Here is a 20,365-nt window from a genome sequence, read left to right as displayed (position 1 = left end):
CCCCCCCGCCCCCGCCCAAATGAAAATAACTGAAATTATTTCTTCTCTCCACAAGAAACATGTGGCCAAACTGTGTTTATTTCATGACAACTTGCTTTCACTTTGATCTAAAATTATTTTCACACGAATGCTGCATCGAAGTCTATAGAGCAAATCCAGATAGACTCCAATTTTCTCTAGGGCTGCCAACAGAGTAGATGAAACGCGTAACGTGGAAGACCCGAGAGCCAGTCAGTATACTATCGAGGGAAGTGAGAAGAACAAATCTACTTTCACACAGTTTTCTCGCTGGTGAATAACTACCTCCCAGCCCCCCAAGCCAAACACAACAAAACCTAGAATGAGCTTTTAAAAACGACCCCAACCCTCTTTTTTTTTTTCACACGTGCCCACAGCTGAACAGTATTTTAAACACCAGTTCTACCCAAGGCATTAACAAAACATTTACCTTTCCTGATTGTTGATGCTCTTGGAAGGCAGCAATCAGCTCCTCGGCCCACTGAATTTTTTCAGGAGAAGGAGAAAACTGCTCCTGGACAGTGGCGATTTGGTTCGGGTGGATCACCTGCTTACCTACGGAAGAGTCATAACACTGGAGACCCCAAACCACCAACAGATGTTCAACCAAAATGTTTCAACCACGCGAGCCTCCTGAATGCCTCACCGGCTGTTAACTAACTAATTATTTTAGAACTTTTTTTGTAAAAAGGAACTGCAATCAGGCAGGCTTTTCTAGACTACCAATAAGAACAAATACAACAATGGAAGTAATTGTTTCCGATCCTATAGAAATGCCACCTAAGTGTAGATAATCTCTCATTTTTAGTTACAGGTGGACTGACTAGGCAGCCCTTTGAATAGTAACTGCTTTGGCTGGAACTCCAAAGGATAATGCCTGCAAATTAGAGTGATTATTTTGAGTTAAAGTACAAAAAACCCACCAAAAAAAAAGAAAAAGAAACAAACCAAAACCTTTAAACAAGAATTCTCTCAAAATGCACCAGTTGTCTTTTGCTTTTTGGGCAGGAATATCCTGCCTACCATGATGTCTTTTAGAAAGTAGGCTCTTGTTTTTCACATAATTTACAAGGCCTTTAACCATAGTAATATCAAATAGCACCTTTCAAGAACATGCTTTAATTTTCTTCACCAAAGAATATAGTGAATCATTTATAAACACTAGTAGAAAATTGGACTTCAGGGAAAATACTGTATTCAGTATCATAAAAGAGAAGACAAATTTGAACCCTGTAGTCTCTAGGCTACATCCCTTAAGACATTTACCCCCCAAAAATCACACAAAAATACATCAACATCTCCCCATTTTGCCTGGAGAACGAATAGTGTGTGTTCCCCTTAGATGATTCCTTACATACTACAAGCGAAATCTGTCTCTGTACTCTTAGCTTTAGAAAAGCTTGATGATTCTTTTTGAAGTTTAAGGATTTTAAATAAAAACACTACACAAACACCATGAGTCACAAGATTCTGTGAAATCATCCAGTCATTAAAAAATCAATTTAGCAGTCAGGGAATTGTGGAATCTAATCAGGGCATTAACAAAATGCAGCATAATTTAATCTTGTAATAATGATGAGATTATATTTTATTACATGATAAAATTATGGACATATTTGGCCCTTTAAAATGAATGAACACTTAATGATAATTTACTCTAAGCATATTTGTCGTTTATGTCAACTTGTTTTACTTTTGAAATCGTTAAATTGTTTTAACATTTAGTAAGTATAAATGGTATCTTGATGTTTTATTTAGTCAAATCCTGTGATTGTCATTATTTCATCAAGTGAAAAGTGAACAATGTTTTTGTAAAAATATCTTTTAGGTTGCACTATGGAATGAAATGCTATCGGTATTAACTCTCAATAAAAAGGTTTTAAAAATACTTTCTAGCATTTCTTGAACACATGTTTAAGTTGGTAAATATAAACAAGTTTTCCTTACAGTGGCATAATTAAATATCTCATATCGCAGTTTCATTGTTATATCTGTTAGCCTACTCTTAAAAAACGCTAAAAGCCTGTATAAGTAAAGATGCTTTAAATAACTTGAAGAATAATTTCTAGGAGCAAATAACATCAGTAATGATACATGAGAGGCTTTCTCAATAGTAGATATTGAGATTACATTTAAATAGTCTAACAGTTGTTACAATATTATTAATAAAGGGTGTCAGTTCTGGTAGTCATTTTATACTAATTATTAGTTCTGAGTTTTATAGTTTATAAATTATGTACATAATGCACAAAAAGTCAGATTTCATCGGAACTCCTTAATATAGGAACTCGTAAATTCAAGAGCAAACATAACTACTTAATATACTTTAAACTACTAAGGGCTTTCAAGTAAGCATATTTTGGTCATGAGGCAAATTTTAAGATATGGAATCGGTTGTAAAGATTTATGAGTATTTGTTTCATGTGACACTCTCTCACGGCGTCCTATAAGCCTCAACAACTGGCCAGCAGCCTTGACTGCCATGCGAGAATGAAGCAAATATTTTATACCGAAGAGTTGTTATGGACAAGTTACTGAGAGGGGGCAAAATTGGAAGACATTAAAATTTATGACCATGAAATCCTTTTTACAGTACCACTTGATGTATCGTGCTTTAAATCAATACCTGTCAAGTCTTTTAGGTAAGTGTATGATGGTGTCATTTTTGTCTTCTACAAAAGACTGCCAAAAAAAAAAAGAAAAGGACGAGAACCTATCGTGCCTCATATTTGTAATCTTTCTTCTCAGCATGTAGTACTGGAGTAACCTTAATGAGTAAGTCAGCCGTTAAAGCTGGAGTCTGAGATTTATTTTGGGCTTCTTTTAATAAAAATATTCTTAGAGTTCACGGCCATTACACAGCCAATGCATTGATTTAAAATCGATCGACAGGGATTGTGGCCCTGCGAAACAATGACTGCAGAAAACAAGCCACAAGCCACTGCTGCTAACTTTTAAGAAACTACAGCTCAAGAAAATATGCTGACTTTTTTCTAAGCACAGAAAACCCTTAGAGCAGAGACTGGGTCTTCCTCCTCAGGGTAGGGAGGCTTTCTCTGGGTCTGCGATCGATCAATCGTCCCTCAGCCCTCTCCCCCTTCCCCTTCTCTGCCCTCTCCCTCAGCCCTCTCCCCCTTCCCCTTCTCTGCCCTCTCCCCCAGCCCTCTCCCCCTTCCCCTTCTCTTCTGGCCGTCATTCTTCTGTAAAGCCCAAGTCGGACAACCAAAGGTTAGGTAATTAGGGCTAACAGATCATGAGTGGTCTAAAATACCCACGACAAAGCACTTATTATTATTTTTTAGACTACAAATAATTACATCTCTTATTATCTGACCAAACATCTTTTATTGATTTGTAGCAATATAATTAGGTCAAGAAAAGACCTTCTCTCTTAAAACCTCATCATGTTTGAGCCCACTCAGGGACACACTCACACGAAATAAATAAAAATATCAACAGGGTTATGTAGCGCAGCGCCTAGTTTGCTGCCTCACTCATTTTGAATATATAATGGATCCGGTGCCCTCTGTGCCTCACCATTCTCCCTGCTTCTATTTTTTGGTGACTTAATATTCCCCGTTGTTGCAAAACAATAGTGCCAGGCCACTAAGCTCCTCATGCTGTGTTGGGCACAGACTTCAAATTTCAACCTGATCTGAAATAACTCCTCTTTGTGATTGAATTAGGAACCCATTTAATTCAGTCCTGTCTCTTGGACAAACCCTCAAGCTACCTTTTAAGTTCCGGAGCAAACCTTTACCCCAGAGGAAACCCAGAAGCCCACGTCATTCTGAGTGACGGCGATAGAGGCAATATCAAGTCCATGTATTCTGGTTTTTCGTTGAATTGGTTTTCATTTCAGAGCAACACCTGGCTGCTTGGGAGTCTGTGCCACATGTTTGAGGCCAACATCATCATTAGATAAACCCCATGGCCTTTTTCTCTCGGGCATTAGATAAACTCTCATGGCATTTTTCTCTTAAGTTTTCCCTTTGGGCAGCAGGGCGACCAAGCCCTGGGAAGAGTCAGGTGTGACAGGCCGCTGGATGCCACAGCAGTGGCAGTGTGACTCTTCTTCCTCAGTCCCTGGTAAACACAGGAAACGGACTTGTTAATAGTTTAGATGTCTGAAATATATTTCTCCAGAAGGGATCGATCACATTTATTTAAACTCTTGCATGAAAAACAAAACCAAATGCCAGCGCTTTACTACGTTTTAATATAGCACTGAACTTGCTGCTTAAGTCTTTTAGCTACAATTTTGGGTTAAATCATGATCCATGAAGTAAGCTTTTAAATTCAATATTACTTTATGAAATGTTTCTTCCTGAAATTCCCAGGGGACGCATTTCTGACATATATACAACAGGGGTCGACATGGATGCTTTTATCTTCTCTATACCATTTAGGTACATTTCTTTGTTTTCTAAAAAGGAATGCTTCTGTAGAGAAGGTTTACGAGGCAGTTGAGGGCTCCCATCCAACAATTTCCATGTAGGCTGCTCAGCGATGCTGGCTGCCTCCCTCACAATGCATGGACATGCTCAGGGTTTCCAACCTAGTCGTTCCGTTCGCACTCATTCAGTGTCCCTGTCGCCTGACCTTCTCTTCTTTGTTTACAAGTGGGGACCATTTGCCATCACACGAGTGATCTTACACAGGACCACAGGATTTACGGTTGCTGGTAATTTGGGGGCCAATCATCGGTGACCTCAGAAGTTAGTTTTAATGTAAGGTTTCAGAGTATCACAGGGTATGATCTTGGGGAGTCCTCTGTTCTTAACCAGTCTAGAAGGTGTGTTTTTAAAAAAATAAACATTGAGGTTCTGTTCCATATTTTCTCTCATCCTGTGAGGGTCTGGGCACATTTTTTACATTCTTAGAACGGTGATATTCTTAGAATGTTTAAGCACAATGACGGATGAAAAAAAGAACTTATGGTAATTTTATCCATAATTGTGTATTCAGCTGAAACAAATACATAAAACAACACGCTATTTAATTTTTCAAAAGAAAAGATTTCTGTTGGGAAAACAAAATTTTCAGTTCCTCCCCTGGCTCACAGGTCTCTGAGCGATTGGTCACCAACCAGATGCCTACTGGCTGGCACTCTAGGCCTGGATTGCAAAAGACCTGCTAGTCTCGGTGCCTGCTAATGCCCATAGGTGTCAGCAGGTGCACAAACACTTACTGGGATGTGAGTGGGGGTTGGAGAGAAAGCAGGGGGCTTGAAGTCCTGGAGGGAGTAGGGGGCTGAAAGAAACTACTTATGCATTAAAAAAAAAAATCAATGAAGATTTCACCAAAAGTGCTTTAAGAAACGACTAGTCTGAGTCTTTTAGCAACATTTTCTTTCCCAGTGTAAGGCCCCATTCACCTGCCCAAATTCACTCAGGAGACGCTTCTGAAATATGCTCAGGCCTTCTCTCAGGTCAGCAAAACCTGCACAAAAGACTCACCGGGGCTGAGCAAAATCTGGCTGTAGCGTGAAGAGAAAAGCAAATGAGTGATGTGTGTTTTCTGGACCGGCAGAGGCAAAGAAAACCATTGCCATGTGCTTATCGGGTTCTTGCCCTAGATGGCATTTTCATATTCCAAAGAGTGGAATTAGTATATGAAATAACTAAGTACATTAGGAATACGAATTTCTGGTGCAGTCTCTCTGTTGCCCCTGAAATGCTTGCCAACGTAGGCCCCATGCTCGCTACGCCAGCGTGAAGGATCATACCAGTAAAGCCCATGGCGGCTCCTTCTCTGGACTGCCTCAGGAGCCCGTCTCTGTCTCGGAAGTCAATGTACACGAGGTCTATGGCTTGTAGCCCAAAGGCCTTCGCTACAACAATCACCTTTTGTCGGGCGTAGAGAATGTCCTGGGTGTCTTTACTACTTGTTGCGCCTGAAAATGGGATGTTGACAGAAGAGAGAAGACTTTAATTTTAGAAACCAAACCCAGGTGCTTTTTATAGGTAGACAACACAAAACACAAAACATAGCTTGCAAACCATCTGCCTCCCTGAGAACGGATCTTCACTGAAATCATTGCTCTGAGAGAAGAGAAGAGATGGGTAGGTAGAGGTGAACTTACACTGCCCACGTCGCAATCTTTCGAGACAACCTTTAGTGTCATGACTTGTACATGCCAAGAAAGGCCCCATCCCGCTTTAGGAGCTAGAGCTCTCCCCCACGTGGGTCCTTCCTGCCGGCCTGGAAAGAACCAGTGTTAAGGCAGGACTGCACAATGGTTGACACCTCAGCCGAGCACAGAGTCGGCGCACGCTGGGGGGGCGGTGCCTGCCACAGCTGCGGTGGAGCCAGAGGCTTTCAGCCTCCAGGTTTGGATGGGAAATGTGGGGAGATGGAGGGCACTCATCTTTGAGGGCAGACAGTGTTGGTAGGTTTTCTATCAGCCACTGTTCCTGGAAATCTTGGACCTAAATTAACCTTCCTTGCCACCCCCCCTACCTGCCAGGACCGCTGTGGCTCCTGAAAGTGCTTAGGGGACGTTCATGCCTTAGCTCATGGGAACTGTGGTTGTGGGAATAGTGAAGGTGGTTTTGACTTTACAGTTTCTAGTTAAATTCACCCGCAGACCAGTGCTCTGGGGACGCTGAAGATCAGTGAAAGCCACCAAAATATTTCGGTGAATATTTAATCAGAGTCTCAAAATGTAATTGCAGAGCTACCTAAGATTTGTTTTACATAATATTTACACTGTCTACTTAAAGTAGAAAACAATGAATGAAAGCAAATGTGAAATTGCCTGAGATTCAGCTCTCAGGCGCATAGGCTCACAGAATATTGAAGCAAAGGAGAGCTTGTTCACGGAATGCATTTCTTATAAGCACGATGTATGCCGTACATCCCTGCATGTGTCGGAGGCCACAACAGGCTCCTTATTATTTTATAAATGAACCAAAGTCATCACATATAGTTCTGGAAGCAGGGCAGCTATCAGGAGCCCGAAATTGTCCGCAAGTGTTATCCACCCAGCTGAAAAAGCCTCGTCGTGGCTGGCAAATATATTGTCATGGAAATGGCCATTCATGAGGGGCAAAGAAAAAAAATTGGACACACATATACACGGAGAGGGGGAGGGGGGATAAAGTATCTTTGACACCTATGCTGGCTCGGAAATCTTCTCCTCCAAAAACCACAGCATCTAGAGTAAGACCCACGTGAGGTCCAGTCCTCAGCGCTTCTTCACACACGGCCTGTAAAAGAGCAGAGAGCAGAGCAGGTCTCCCAGAAGCCAGCGCGCTGGAGACAGCAAAAGGAACAGAACGCTCTGACAGCCCAAATAGGTAGCCCCAGTGTACCCCTTTCGAAAGGCGTTTAATTTAGTCCAGGATAAGTAACTTGCTGCATATATTTACTTTGTTTCATGGATTTTATTAGTAGTTATTACTAAGATACACAAGGGTTGAATTGTAGCTCATTGAATTTCTAGAGAAACCTTGAGGTCACTCATATGTTGTATACATGTCTCCCCAATCACTTTTGCTTCAAGAGACTATCAAATAATGCCCATAAAACCATGGGAGAGAAGGAAGGGCTCTTTTTCTGTCAAATGAACTAATTGGCTTATTTGCATTAGGATCAAGATTTTTAGCAAATGTTCTCAGGATTAAAGACCTACATAACAACCACCACAAAGCCGACAACTCCAGAAGGGGAAACGAAAAGGCAACAAGTCATCCAAGATGACAAGTAGCCTCAGCAAAATAAAGATGAACCAGCATTTGTCACAGATACCTAACTGGGAAGCTGTGAAGGTGGAGATACAACATGCTAATAGAAGTGGGTGGGGAAGAAATGAGAATGGTGTGAGGGCACTGCTGATTAATTCCAGGGAGGGTTGTGAAGGGTTCTGAGTACATCATGGAATAATATATGGTGAAACAGCTGTTAAAATGAAATCACTGTATGGATCTGGTTGCGTTTAAGGGCTGGGCTTTTGATTAAATGCAGGAATGCCAGGGTGGGCTGGAAGGGTTTGTGGTTAGCCGCGTAAACACGCTGACCCTGAGGCCCGGGCTTGGAGCAGCTCTTTGGCCTTCCTGCACGGTCCAGTGGGTCTCACGGTGTCCCGGCAGAGCACTTCCACAGAGAGACTCTCTCCAGGACAGGGCAGCTGTCTCTTCCATTGGTCATTAGTGGAAGTCTCCTCCTGAACCCAGAGAACGAAGGCAGTGTGGACCCTCTGAGAGGAGACTGCTACGTTGATGTCCCCACGTCAGATGGAAACCAGCATATTTTGGAAAACATTATTATAAATGCTCACTGAGAAAAGGGGGCAAAGTGAACTAGCTATTAATTTATTAAAGCAGGTAGAGTAATTCAGCTATGTATTTATCAAAAATACTTGGCCGAAAATGTATTAGAGGATATTTTATGTTCTGATATGGCAAATTGAAATATAGCAAATCATATGTGTATGTTAACTTACAAATATTCATCTTCTCTGCTAGACGTTATGGATAACGTCGCAACAAAGAGGTTGGAAAATTTCCCAAGGAAAAGACAGTGTGTGCTAAAGAATAATTTAGAGTTAATTGATAAGGGGGACAAAATACATTTCCATGTTTTTTCGACCTATAAATGTAATAATTCAAAGCATATATTCAGAGTGGTTATATAATCAAAACGATTACCAAATAAATAACTATTTTATCGAAATATTTAGGCCAGTGAAGTTCTTCTCCCTTTTGACTTACCCACGCGCTCTGTTCTCTAAGATGCTCACAGCCTGGTTTTGGGGTTAATCGTACAGCTAACAAACGGTGCGCAAGATTTACTTCGCTTGTAAATCCTTCTAGGAAATTATTCTAAGTAACTGTTAAAATTGCAAACAAAAGCTCTCTGTAGGTGATAAATAAAATACTAGCTTATTAACCATATTATGATTCTCTTACCTTAAAATTGAGCAAACCCATTGCAGTTTCCACAAAAGGGATTAAATTCATTGGTTGTTCAAGTTTTCGGCCTTTTAAGTGGAATGAGAATTTGTCTGAAAACTAAAACCAAAAGTGTCACAGGTGATTAGGGGCAGTACAAGCACTGAGATGTAGACAGAGAAGCAGTTTTTAAGTCTTTGACCTGAGGAAGTAACAGCCAGCCTCTTTCCTCCACACAAAAGACCTTTAAAAAAAAAGAAAGAAAGGCCAAGGGAAAAAGGTAACAAAGTTCCCATCACTCCAAATAGCAAAGCCCACGCATTATAATCCCCCCACCTGCACCCCAAAGGAGCAGTTTGAGGGCTAGGAGTTAGCACTCCAAGGAGCGATTCTCAGCGTTTCAATGCTGTCCTTGAAAACATATTTATTTAAGGCCTCCAGCCCACTTTGGCTAAATGCAAATGAGGGCCCGCAAAACCACGCGGCCTGGCCCTACCTGCCACTCTGTGTTCGCTGCTGCCCCGCACTGCCGCCCTCATCGACCCTTCAGCGGCCTGCTACGTGGACCCCATTTACTCAGGGGAGCCCCATTACCCTTTGTTCAGAAGGTTTTTCTCCATAATTTTTTAGCTTACCTAGGAAGACCTTAAAAAGGAAGTTTAATTCTTTGAAGACCAAAGCGCTCCGATTTTTCCCATGAGACCAGTTCACAGCTAGCTCGGTGCTGCCAGTGGGGTAGCCCAAATTCCAAAATCTATCATCTGGGAACATACAAAAGCTCCTGCACAGATTCCACCCCCCCGCCCCCTTTCAAAAGGAAAAAAAACACACCCCACACTCTAAGTTGTAAATCTATTATGTCTATCTAGATCTAATAAGATGTGGGGAGATTAAAAAACAAAACAAAACAAACCCCCCAAAATCCCCCAAAGCCCACAGGTATGATAAAGCTATGGTTTTTGTAAATAAAGATGAAAACAGATATATCCATTTTAAATTTAAGGAATATTCAGCCATTAATGGATATCAAAGGAAAAGGGAATTTTAATCATCTCTCCATTCAGTCTCAGTTGGGTAAATCATATCTAAGAGATTTGCATAAATATCAACCATCAAAGACTTTTCATCTTCAAAGGGGGTTTCAAGACCCTATAAGCTTTGTACTGTAATCATCACAGGTCACAACCCTGCAGGAATAAGGCTGCTATGGCAACATAAAAAAACTAATGCTCAAGGCTTAGCATAATATTCTGAGTAATAGAAAGGAAACGCATTTTAAAAGCTGGCAGCCTATTTACCAGAAGCGGGATTAGAGGTGTTATTTCCCCTTTTAGCTGCCCCCGCCTTGCCTGTGCAGCCCCCCTCCTAAAAAAAAATCTAATCACTGGGATCTTTAAAAAGCTTTTGAGCAATTTGCAGTAACTTTACAATTAGGCTAAAATAAATCACAGCTTTCAGTAATGAAGAATCATTCCCAGTTGCTCTCCCCGCCCTCCCCCTTCCTCCGACATCACCGTCATCACCTCCTTAATAGCAACTTTTTTCAAGGGAAGGAATAACTCAGCCGAAATGAAGAGGGCTGCAAGGCAGGGAGACAAGACGCACAGTATTTGATGTCGATGAAAATAAAAACACAGTTCAGGTCACATTTGCGTTGGAAAATGGGGAGTAAGGTATTAATGCCTTTGGTGTTAAAGATGCAGTGGGCTGGGTGATTTTTTTGTTTTTCTTTCTCTTTAAAAACTTGAAACAGTCCTTGTCCCATTCTTGATGATAATTAACAACCCCTAAGTTTAAAATGACATATACAATTTTAAATATATGTTTCTGCTTTTCGTGAGAGGGGGGAAAAAACTGCAAAGCCTTTTGATTTTAAGCCAAGAGGGATATTTCAAAATGACATATTCTCACTCCCCACCCCCTCTTTTTAAAAAATTGCATTAAGTACTAACACAAAAGGTAACTAGTGGAGAAGTTTCAATTAATTTTTTCAAAAGGAGACGATTAAATGTTTCCGGCCTGGTAAAGTGTTCATTTCATCGAGGTGGAGGGGGCTGGGGGACATCACAAAGAGAGTGGGGAGGAGATGAAGTAGCAGGGCGCAGCAATTCTTTCAGTTCCAGTGCACACCCAATAGTGTGCTGGAAGAATGCACAGTGTTCGGGATTTGTGGGAGAATTGTCCCACGACAAAGGAGGCAGAGTCACGCTTGTTATCGTCCAATAAGCCGTGCCAGTCAAACAAGAACCCACACTAGCGACAAAAGGCGAGCAAGAGATTCTCACACAAAAGAAAACAAGTAAGCCCATCTTTCAGTTGTGCATCAGGCGCTGCGTTTTAGGCTTCACATAAATACAAATGCAGAGGAAAAAATAAACAGCCCCAAAGACTACTGTTAACTAGAAATCCTTTTAAAATAATTTCATCGGTGGCTGTCTCCACTGCAGTAGGTGCCTCACGACCCAGGACCTCAGAGGCGTGAACAGCAACTGCCGCAGAAGGCTGGGTGTGCGCTGCCCCCGGTAATACCGGTGATCAATAGGCATTGACCAGGAAGCCACAGGGGAACAGTGACTTCGGGTTCCATTTCAATCCATTTAAGACCTATATGAATGGGGAGGAGCCCTGCAAGACAGTCACATGCTCTACCAGTGTCTCCCAGCTCCTCAGGGTAGCCTGGGAGAGGAGAACTTCAGGGTCGAAAGTAAATTCTACCCCTTGAGTATGGGTCTTCGAGAAGTCCACAAGAGCTGTCCAAAAAAATATAAGGGAAGCCACATGTGTTACTGAAAATTTCTTTGCAAAAATCAAACGAAACAGGTAAATTTCATTTTAATCATATCTTGCATTTACTCTGATAGCAGGGGCCAAGTGTGTCAGTCTGTTTCTGTAAAGATGTCAGCCTTGGAACCCCCCGGGGTAGCTGTGCTCTATCCTACAGGCTCACAGTGGGGCAGAGTGGACTTGCCGGCAACAGGTTTGATCCACTAGATCAAAAATAGTCTCTCAACATGTAATCAACATAAAAGTTGATGGCTGAGATATTTTACATTCTTTTTGGTACAAAGACCTCAAAATTAGGTGCGAACTTTACACGTACAGCACATCCCAATTTGGACTTGTTGTATTTCAAGTGTGTAGTAGCCACGCGTGGCTGGTGGGCACTGCAGTGGACCGCACAGAGCCAACATACGTATCTAAAGGCATAAAAGAGGTGAGCAGTTTGCTCAGGTATCCGAACCACAACATGGTGAGAGTCGCATCAACAGGCCTACAGACTGTTCTGGATGTGGCACCAGAAGCCAGCACAGTTGGCACGCCCTTCCCACATCTCCGTCATTCCCAACTCACGGGCTCGCTGCCCTGGAGTAGTGGAGTGACATGCTATGCTGTTTAACAGAGATTTGCAAAATCATAGAGAGGCTGAAATAAAATGTAGCCTCCCCCCCCCAACAATGAAAACAATCATAACATAATTAGGCCCATTCCAAAGTTTTCTTAAGTAATTTGACATGCCAACCACTTTACATTTCAGGTTTTTATTGGCTGAAAAGTCTGTCATGAAACGCAAACACACCTGTCAGCAATTAGAAAGGGAAGAAACGGAGAACTGCTCAGGAAATAATATCTGCACTAATTAAAGCCATTAGTTAAAAGCTTCCTGTTTATTCCTCCAGTTGCCCTATGGAGTGACCTTTTCCCTCCCTACTTTATGCGCATTTTTTCATATCTGGTTAACATGCTGTCGCTGTACAGGATTAGTTCGAGCGAGTCCTCAAAAATAAGTAAACAAATAAATCAAACCCATTGCCAACAAGTCCATGCCAACTCATAGCGACCCCGAGACTGTAACTACTTAGGTGGGAGAGTAGAAAGCCCCGTCTTTCTCCCGAGGAGCAGCTGCTGGTTTTGAACTGCTGACCATGCAGATCACAGCTCTAAGTGAGTCCTGGTAAACATTATTTACAGGTAAATTTTTTGCAGGTTTACCAGGTAAACCTGGTAGTGGGTAAGGGTGTAAAACTAGATCCAATTCTTTGGGAAACTCGTTTCCAAGGATTGTTCTAGGGGCTGCTGTAAGATCAAATCTGACTGGAAAGCAGAGGCAGCATTTAAGAAGGGCTGCCCCACAGCAACCTGTGGGAGAAGCCAGATTTTTCTCCATGAAGGAAACGGTCTCCTCCCCCCACCCCCACTTACTTCCTCTGCTCTGTGTTCGCCCCTTCAAACCCTGTAGCATCTAGATTCTTCCCTTCAGACTTCTCCTCCTCAGCTGGCTCTAAGGCATTTCTTCAGAATGAAGCTTTAGCTACCCACCCATTGGATGTCCTCGGGGTGTTCGACCTTGGGGAGCATCAGGCTGGAAGGAAGGATCCGGGACTGCAAAAGGGCCTCCAGGTCTTCTTCGGCAAGACCGCTGGACACTGCGTTGATTCTCACGCACTTTTCTGTGGGGCCAAGGTCAAAGTCTTCCAGAGTTTTGACTATTCTCATTCGCGCTTCACTCTGCAAGGGTTGGGAACATGGGGCCAAATTTGGTTTCTGTCTGAGAGGAAACAGGGTGGAGCAGTCAGTGGAAACAGTGATGCGGTGGATTCGGAGCGAGCACAAGGTCAGAGTCCCACCTGTCCTGTCCACTAAACACGTGCTATGTAAAGTAAGTCACCTGCTCTGGGCCGACGATGGGCTTCCAGGCGTCTCTCAAGATGACTAACACCCAGCTAGAGAGGCCTCCCCACACCACCAGTGCCTTTCCTTCTCGACAGGGCCGCTGGCTCGCTCCTCAGCACTCTCTCCGGCGGAGGAGAAGAGCGGGAGAGAGCTCGCCGAGCACTTACCACAGGTGACAGGGTCCGCATCCTTAAATGTAAGCCACTGGCTCACATCTGGGTAATGGCACACGTCCTCTTATCTACTATTTCAGCAGATTCACATTAGGGAGACCACAGGAGCTTGTTTTTCCACGTGCCTCATGAGTTTAACTCTTTTTTTTGCAACTGAGGTGAATCTTGACATTCAATTAAGAAGGTGCTCGTGGAAAACGGACTCTTTATTCTATTAAAAGCTCCAATTTATTCAGCTGGAAGGCAATAAAAAATATCACCAAGAAATCCCATGAAGTGGCAAATGATATATATGTGTGTGTGTGTGTGTGTGTGTGTGTGTATCTATATCTATAGATATATATATATATATCCTCTGACTTGACCGTCTGCTTCACAGTTAAGAAAAAAATGTTGAAAGTCTACTACAGGATTTGAATTGTCCCAGGCAGTGGAGGTGGGGCGGGGAGGGGTGGATTACATGAAATCCAACAAGCTTCTTATTGGTTTGGGGTGCGGGGTGGGGGGTGAGGAAGGCGGTGGGGAGACTGGAGTCAAGAGATGGAAAGCACTTGAAGTCATTACTTCCTGCCAGTTCAGTTTCACAAACAAATTCCTCCACGTTGCCAACAGCCCTCAACAAATTCTCACCGTCAGAATGAAGACTTTCGAAAAGTAGTTTCATTTGGGAAGGGCTTTTATGATACTCATAAAACTTTAAAGCTCCCACTGCTGATGCACTTGGTTCCCAAACAAAACCAAACCGTCTTCACACTATACAGCCGTCTGAACACCAGTTCTTATCTAGGGAAAGAGTGAGGCAAAGCGGAGAAGGAAAAGAATTATTTAAGCCAACACGCAGCTCATTCCAACGCAGGAGATGAGCCAGGACAGTAGATTTAAACCAGACGGAGGCAGGGCCACGACGGAGTGGAAGCAGGCAAGGCTTCCAAATGTGGTCTGAGTTACGCAGTGTGAGAGGAAACAGTAGCTTAGAGTTGTCAGGTCAGATGGAAATAGAGCAGCGAGAACCAGTCTGAGACAGCTCAGTGGAGTCTTGATTTACAGGGCTTCCACTGCCAACAATTAGGCTAAGTTTAGACAGAAGCAGGAGCGAGAAGGAAGATCCAGCCAAGAGTGACTTGGCTCCACATCCTGCATCTGGTCATCCCACAGCCCTGTGTCCCTGCACTGCCACCCACAAAATATCCTCATCCTGATGATGGAGCTTCCGGTCACGATTCTGAGGCTGTCTGAGCAGAAAGGCCTGGTGAGCCACTTCCCAAACAGAAGCTCTGCAAACCCTGCGGATCCCACAGCCCTGTCCACAACCGATCGTGGGGAGGGCCCCGCCAGGCCAGTGTTTCATGCAGTTGCGGGTTGATCGCTATGAATCAGGAGCTCCACTCGACAGCCACAGACAACAAAGCCAAGCCGTCTGCGGCCGCTCCGAAAGAAAGGTTTCTACCCCGTCGGCAGCGTGTGTCTGTAAACCCTTGGTCTCAGAGTGCCTAGAACATGTGACGCTCGGTGTGGCCCGTACAATCTCAAGGTTGCTCTGACTTAGAAACATTTCCGCCTTGAGGGCTTCTCTCGGCACTGCCAGGCAGGCTTGTAAAGGGACCACTGGGGCAGAGTGGGTGGAAAACTGAAGGGGGCTAACAAGGTGGGGTAAGCTCCGAGGTCTTTTAAAATCTGAATCATTCAGATAATCAGCTCACCTTGGCAATGGCAGCGTCCTAAATTGTTAATGTTGGTGTCAAACAAAAATCAGACCGCTGAGCACCGAACTGAAAGACTGTTCAAAGCTCATGTCCTAAACCTGTTGGTGATTTTATCTAAAGTCCGACTGTCATGGTTTCAGCACATTCAGGTTTACTTGATAAAATTCAGACCTTGTGAAACTGGCTGTGAACGAAGTCCCTAATTCCAATTTTTGGCTAATCTGATGAGTACTTTTCATGTTACCATAATGAGCTGTGTGTACACAGGATTTTATTAGACTTTTTTTTTTTTGGCTCAAAATTGAAATTGAGCTCTTTGCACTTCATTGGCTGTACCTTTCCTGAAACAAAAACAAAACAACCCCTTCTCCCCCCAAACCAATGACACTTTTGGAGGTATAAACACCCTTGTTAGCAGGCTGTTGCTTGTGGTAATTTACATAAATAAGTGTGCATCCCTCTGGTATGCATCCCCAAATATCCAACAACTTCACCGAGTTTACACCAACCAACAAGCATGTTGATTTGGTTCCCTTTTGGTATTTTAATGGTGAAATATGTTACTGTGCTAGCAAACACACCCATGCCATCTGTTGGGCTGAGAGGAAACAGTTTCTAAGAACAATTAAGTTTAGTTCTTGGTCTTTAGCTAGACAGAGTCCCCTTCCTCCTAGTTGTGAAAAGAAAGAGATGCTGTGCTTCTGTTTCTTTCTGTGTCTCCAGCCTCCTTTCATGCTCTCTTCCTCGTGTTGGAGGGCTCCTGTCTGTCCGTAACCATCCCCCTCACTCCCACCCGGGTGGGTGGAGTAGTAAGAAGCGGCCTGGCAGGCTTCATCTTCTCAGAATGGCTAGCCTGGTCAGCGCAGGGCATTGCTGGGAAATTCCCTGCAGATCGATGGAAAAGGAAATGCAAACAGAAAGAACCACGCCAAAAACAACTTCTGTTTTGCTTTGTTTTAGAGGGCTGAGTGTCTTAGATTCTGGGAGCAAAGCACTGTTAAAAATGGCATTCTCAATATTGTAAGAGTATATGACAGCCTTGGTAAACTGGGCTCAATGTGGAATTAACTTGTTTGCCTAAAATCCGACAAGCTGGGAAACATGGAACAATGGAGCGGGAGCATTTCCCAGCAGTTGCATTCGATCTTTGAAGAGGCCAAGTAGCCGAGGCGTCCCGTACCCGGGGTTTGGTTCCAGAGGCAAGCTTCTCCGAGCACAGGTCACAGAGGACGCTGGCACAGCCCCTGTCCTGAGAAGTGCGACAAGTCCCCCCTTTCGGTGGTGAGCTGGGTCCTGGGCTGCTCAGTGCAGCGGACCAGTGGCGAATCAACTTGTCCTGATACACAAGCCACTGTATTATGTGGCTCTGTCTGCGCCAGGAACCAACGCGTGCTGTGATTTCAGGACTGGGTTCTCGTCACCTGGGGAAGAGGCACAAGAGATGTGCTCCAGTGACGTAAGGAAGTGGCTAAATCAACCATCACTGAGATCTGCCGACTCTGAAATTAAAGAAGAAAATATGCGTGCAGTTGGTTCAATTGGCACCCATTAAAGCTAATAACTAATCATCCTTGCAAGTTTCTAGCTCAGAATGATCAAATCTGCAAAGAAAACAACATCCGTCCACTTTTACACTCCAGTGGAAGGGGTGGTCCCTCCCGGCGGGGCGGCACAGTCTCGCCATCTGGAGAATAAATCGAGTGTGAAGTACAGTATAGTTTGGGACCAAGCTCCGTGGCGGCAGCTCAGCAGTCAGTTCATTAGTTCCAAACTTCCAGGGATTAGAGCGGCATCAATTCTACTGTCGGATAGGATAAGACAGACAGGATCCGAGATTCAAGGAGGGCAGTGGCAACCAAGAGGAGCCCCTAGGACTTATTTATCAAACTACCAAGTGTAAACATACCCAAATAGATGCCTGAAATAATAGCATTATCACGGTTTGGTAACATCTGAATTAATACCTTTCCTCTCACCCTGCACTCCGGTGCTGTCTGCGAATGTATGGCTGTTTTCAGAGGCGCCCTAAAAAGGCGGTTTTAGATTGCCCGGATGCAACAGGAGCCGCCCGTCATGAAAAGGAAGCTGGGCCAGGCTGACTGAGGTGTGTGATTAAGAAACACACAGACTTTAAAAGCCCCTGGAGGTGAGTAACAGTTGTGATTAGCAGAAGGAAAAAAGGTGAACAATTCATATTTGTATCCTACAAAAAGACAAATTGTTACGTCACATGTTCTGCTACATCCTGCCCATTCTGAATTTGTCCATTTCATGTCCATCTTATCCACTTAATCAGATGATGTCACAGGCATGGAGGGGTTCAAAAATTGGAGCAAGACGCTCTACTCTCAGCATCTACTCTACATGGAAAAAAAATTTTTTAAAGATCAAGTTGAATGACATCAAAATGATCATGTTTAAAATTATGAATAAACACTGTATGGTAATGTGAATTATTAGCCAATAAAATTATTTTTAAAACCCTTAAAACAAAAGTTTGGTTTACTATAAAAACCTCTGAGTGTTTGTTTCATTGCAGGAGCCTCCTTTCCATAGAACTTCCTTATAAACGTCTGTATTGAAAACAGAAGTGCTTCTGATATAAAACAGGTCGTCATTGCTAACAGTGATCCCTGTATCTTTCCTGTACAAGTATGAAAACTCATTATAATACTCCCAGAAACGGTTATTGGCCACACTGAAAAAAAGTAAGCGTTAACTTTTTTTCTATCCTATCGTTTTTTTTTCACATGGAGAAGATCTGTTCATTTGCCTGTCTTTGAAAAAAAAAAAAGGAAATCTATAATACTGGGTGTACTCTATGTTCTGGCCTTTGCTCACTCACTCACGGATCCATTTCATAAACTATTACTGCCAGGTATACTTCTGTAGACTCTGAACACAAGGTGTTTTTTTGGGCAGAGTGAAGTTTTGACGTGTTAATCATGAGAGACACATTAAAGCACAGGTCTGTGGCCCAACGCTCACTCGGCTTTGTTCCAAAGGGCTGCGAAGGCTCAGGATGCATGTGGTGGGCAGAGCATCACGTGTAACCGGTATTTCTGCCCTTCGGAGACTTGTGAAAATGTGAAAAACCCATGTTGACTAGCACTAGACTATAATCAACCTATGAAAAGACTATTTATTTTGAAGATCTCAAAATATTTTTTAAAAGAGAATCAACTGGAGTCAGATATCTGCACCTCTGTTCAAATTCACGGAATGTGCCCTTAAAATGTGTGTATTTCACTGTATGTAAATGTCACGTCAGAAGGAAAAAAGAATTGCCAAACAAATAAGAGACCTCGTCTGCACTGCTTGCTGAAGGCTTTCTGGGGAAGCGTGCTGTTGTCTGCACCCTATTTGAAATGTATAAAAAGGGTGCAAAGTGCTGATAGAGGGGAGGGGGACAGATATTAGAATAAAGAAGGTAAAGTAAAATACCAGCGGAAGAATACTGAAAGTGGGCCTTGGTGGCATACTGTAGAATCTTTCAAAAATGTCTGATGTATTAAGTTTTTATAATAAAACTTAGGGGAAGATTTGTACAGGCCTCCAAAATGCTGGTAATTTTTGGAGCTGGCTGGTAAGCACAGGCTCTCTTTACTTTCACGTCTCTCCAAATGGTTCCGTTAAAAGCTAAAACCAGATTAGTGACTTAAATGCAATTGTACTTGGGACTTGTGGGGCGTCTGTTTTAGATCATTTTTGGCTCATGATTCTTTTTGAGGGGAGAGGAGGAGTAGTTTTTATGCCGCCATCTAATTCATCCATTTAATGAACATAATTTGTTTATATGTTTTTCACCCCGACACCCCTAATGGCTGGGCATCTATTCAGAGTTGTCACGGTCACTCACTGAAAGAACGTCTCTACCACACCCAAAGAAATACCACGTCCTTGAGCCACGTCCCCTACCTCCAGATACTCCCAACCGTGGGCAGACACCAATCGACGTTATGCCCCCACAGATGTCCCTATTCTGGGCATTCCATATCAATGGAATTAAACAATAGATGGTCCTTGGTGACTGGCTTCTCTCACTTGGCACGATGTTTTCAAGGTTTGTCCATGGTGTCGCTGCTGTATCAGGCCTGCGTTAGTTTTTATTGCCAAATAGCATTCCACTGTGTGAATATACTCAGAACAGACTCCCTGCCGAGTGTCAATGCTGACTTACAGCAACCCGACAGGACAGGGTGGAGCTGCCTCTGTTAGTTTCTGAGACTGCAACTATAAAGGAGTAGAAAGCTCTCCTCTCTTGCACAGCAAACTGCTGGTCTTATGGGGAGCAGTCGAACATGTGCCCACGATGCCATCCAGGCGCCTAGTGCAGACAGACCACCTTTTACTCCATCAGTTAGTGGACTTTAGGTGCCCCCACTCTTTGGCTATTATGAACAGTGCTGCTGTTAACATTCATGCCCAAGTTATTGTGATGCCATGTTTTCATTTCTTTGGGGTGTATACTTGGGATCGGAGCTGCTGGTTCACTTGGTTAAGTCTATGTGTAATCATTTGAGGACCTGCAAAACTCTCTTCCAGAGTTGCCGCCCCATTTTACATTCCCACCATCTGTGGATGGGGTTCCAGTTTCCCTAACACTTATTATTATGTATCTTTTTTTACTATAGCTATCCTAGTGGGTGTTACACAGCTCTGCTTGGTATAGTGGTAACTCATTGGGCTGCTAACTGCAAGGTCAGCAGTTTGAAACACCAGCCACTCCTCGGGAGAAAGATGGGGCTGTCTACTCCTGGAGAGAGTTACCGTCTCAGAAAACCACAAGGGCAGTTGTACTCTGTCTTGTAGAGTTGGTAGTGAGAAATTTAGGGGGTGTGAAGAGCTATTTCATCGTGGTTGCGACTTGCAACCCCCTGACAGTTAATGATGTTGTTATAGATTA

At 43.3% G+C, this 20,365-nt stretch overlaps 1 protein-coding gene across 2 annotated transcripts in view; it reads right to left on the bottom strand.

The window, feature by feature from the left end:
* CLYBL (citramalyl-CoA lyase) overlaps positions 1 to 20,365 on the bottom strand; it is a 259,438-nt gene that overhangs the window by 22,119 nt on the left and 216,954 nt on the right. The window contains exons 3-8 of one of the 2 annotated variants that reach the window (XM_045283796.1): positions 13,230 to 13,418; positions 8,931 to 9,032; positions 7,136 to 7,229; positions 5,747 to 5,914; positions 449 to 573; positions 55 to 239 (exon numbers count right to left, since the gene is read on the bottom strand). In XM_045283796.1, coding sequence (XP_045139731.1) covers positions 177 to 239; positions 449 to 573; positions 5,747 to 5,914; positions 7,136 to 7,229; positions 8,931 to 9,032; positions 13,230 to 13,418 — 741 coding nt within the window. In that variant the 3' untranslated portion in view covers positions 55 to 176. Of the gene's footprint in view, positions 1 to 54; positions 240 to 448; positions 574 to 5,746; positions 5,915 to 7,135; positions 7,230 to 8,930; positions 9,033 to 13,229; positions 13,419 to 20,365 lie in introns of those variants that run through there. The other variant, XM_045283795.1, reaches the window with a different exon arrangement.

Source organism: Echinops telfairi, unplaced genomic scaffold (assembly GCF_000313985.2).
Source record: "Echinops telfairi isolate 266 unplaced genomic scaffold, ASM31398v2 ScPeMD7_7467;HRSCAF=8505_0, whole genome shotgun sequence".
NCBI classification, from domain to species: domain Eukaryota; kingdom Metazoa; phylum Chordata; class Mammalia; order Afrosoricida; family Tenrecidae; genus Echinops; species Echinops telfairi.
Note: the sequence above shows the minus strand (reverse complement) of the source record. Positions and strands in the feature narration are given on the sequence as shown.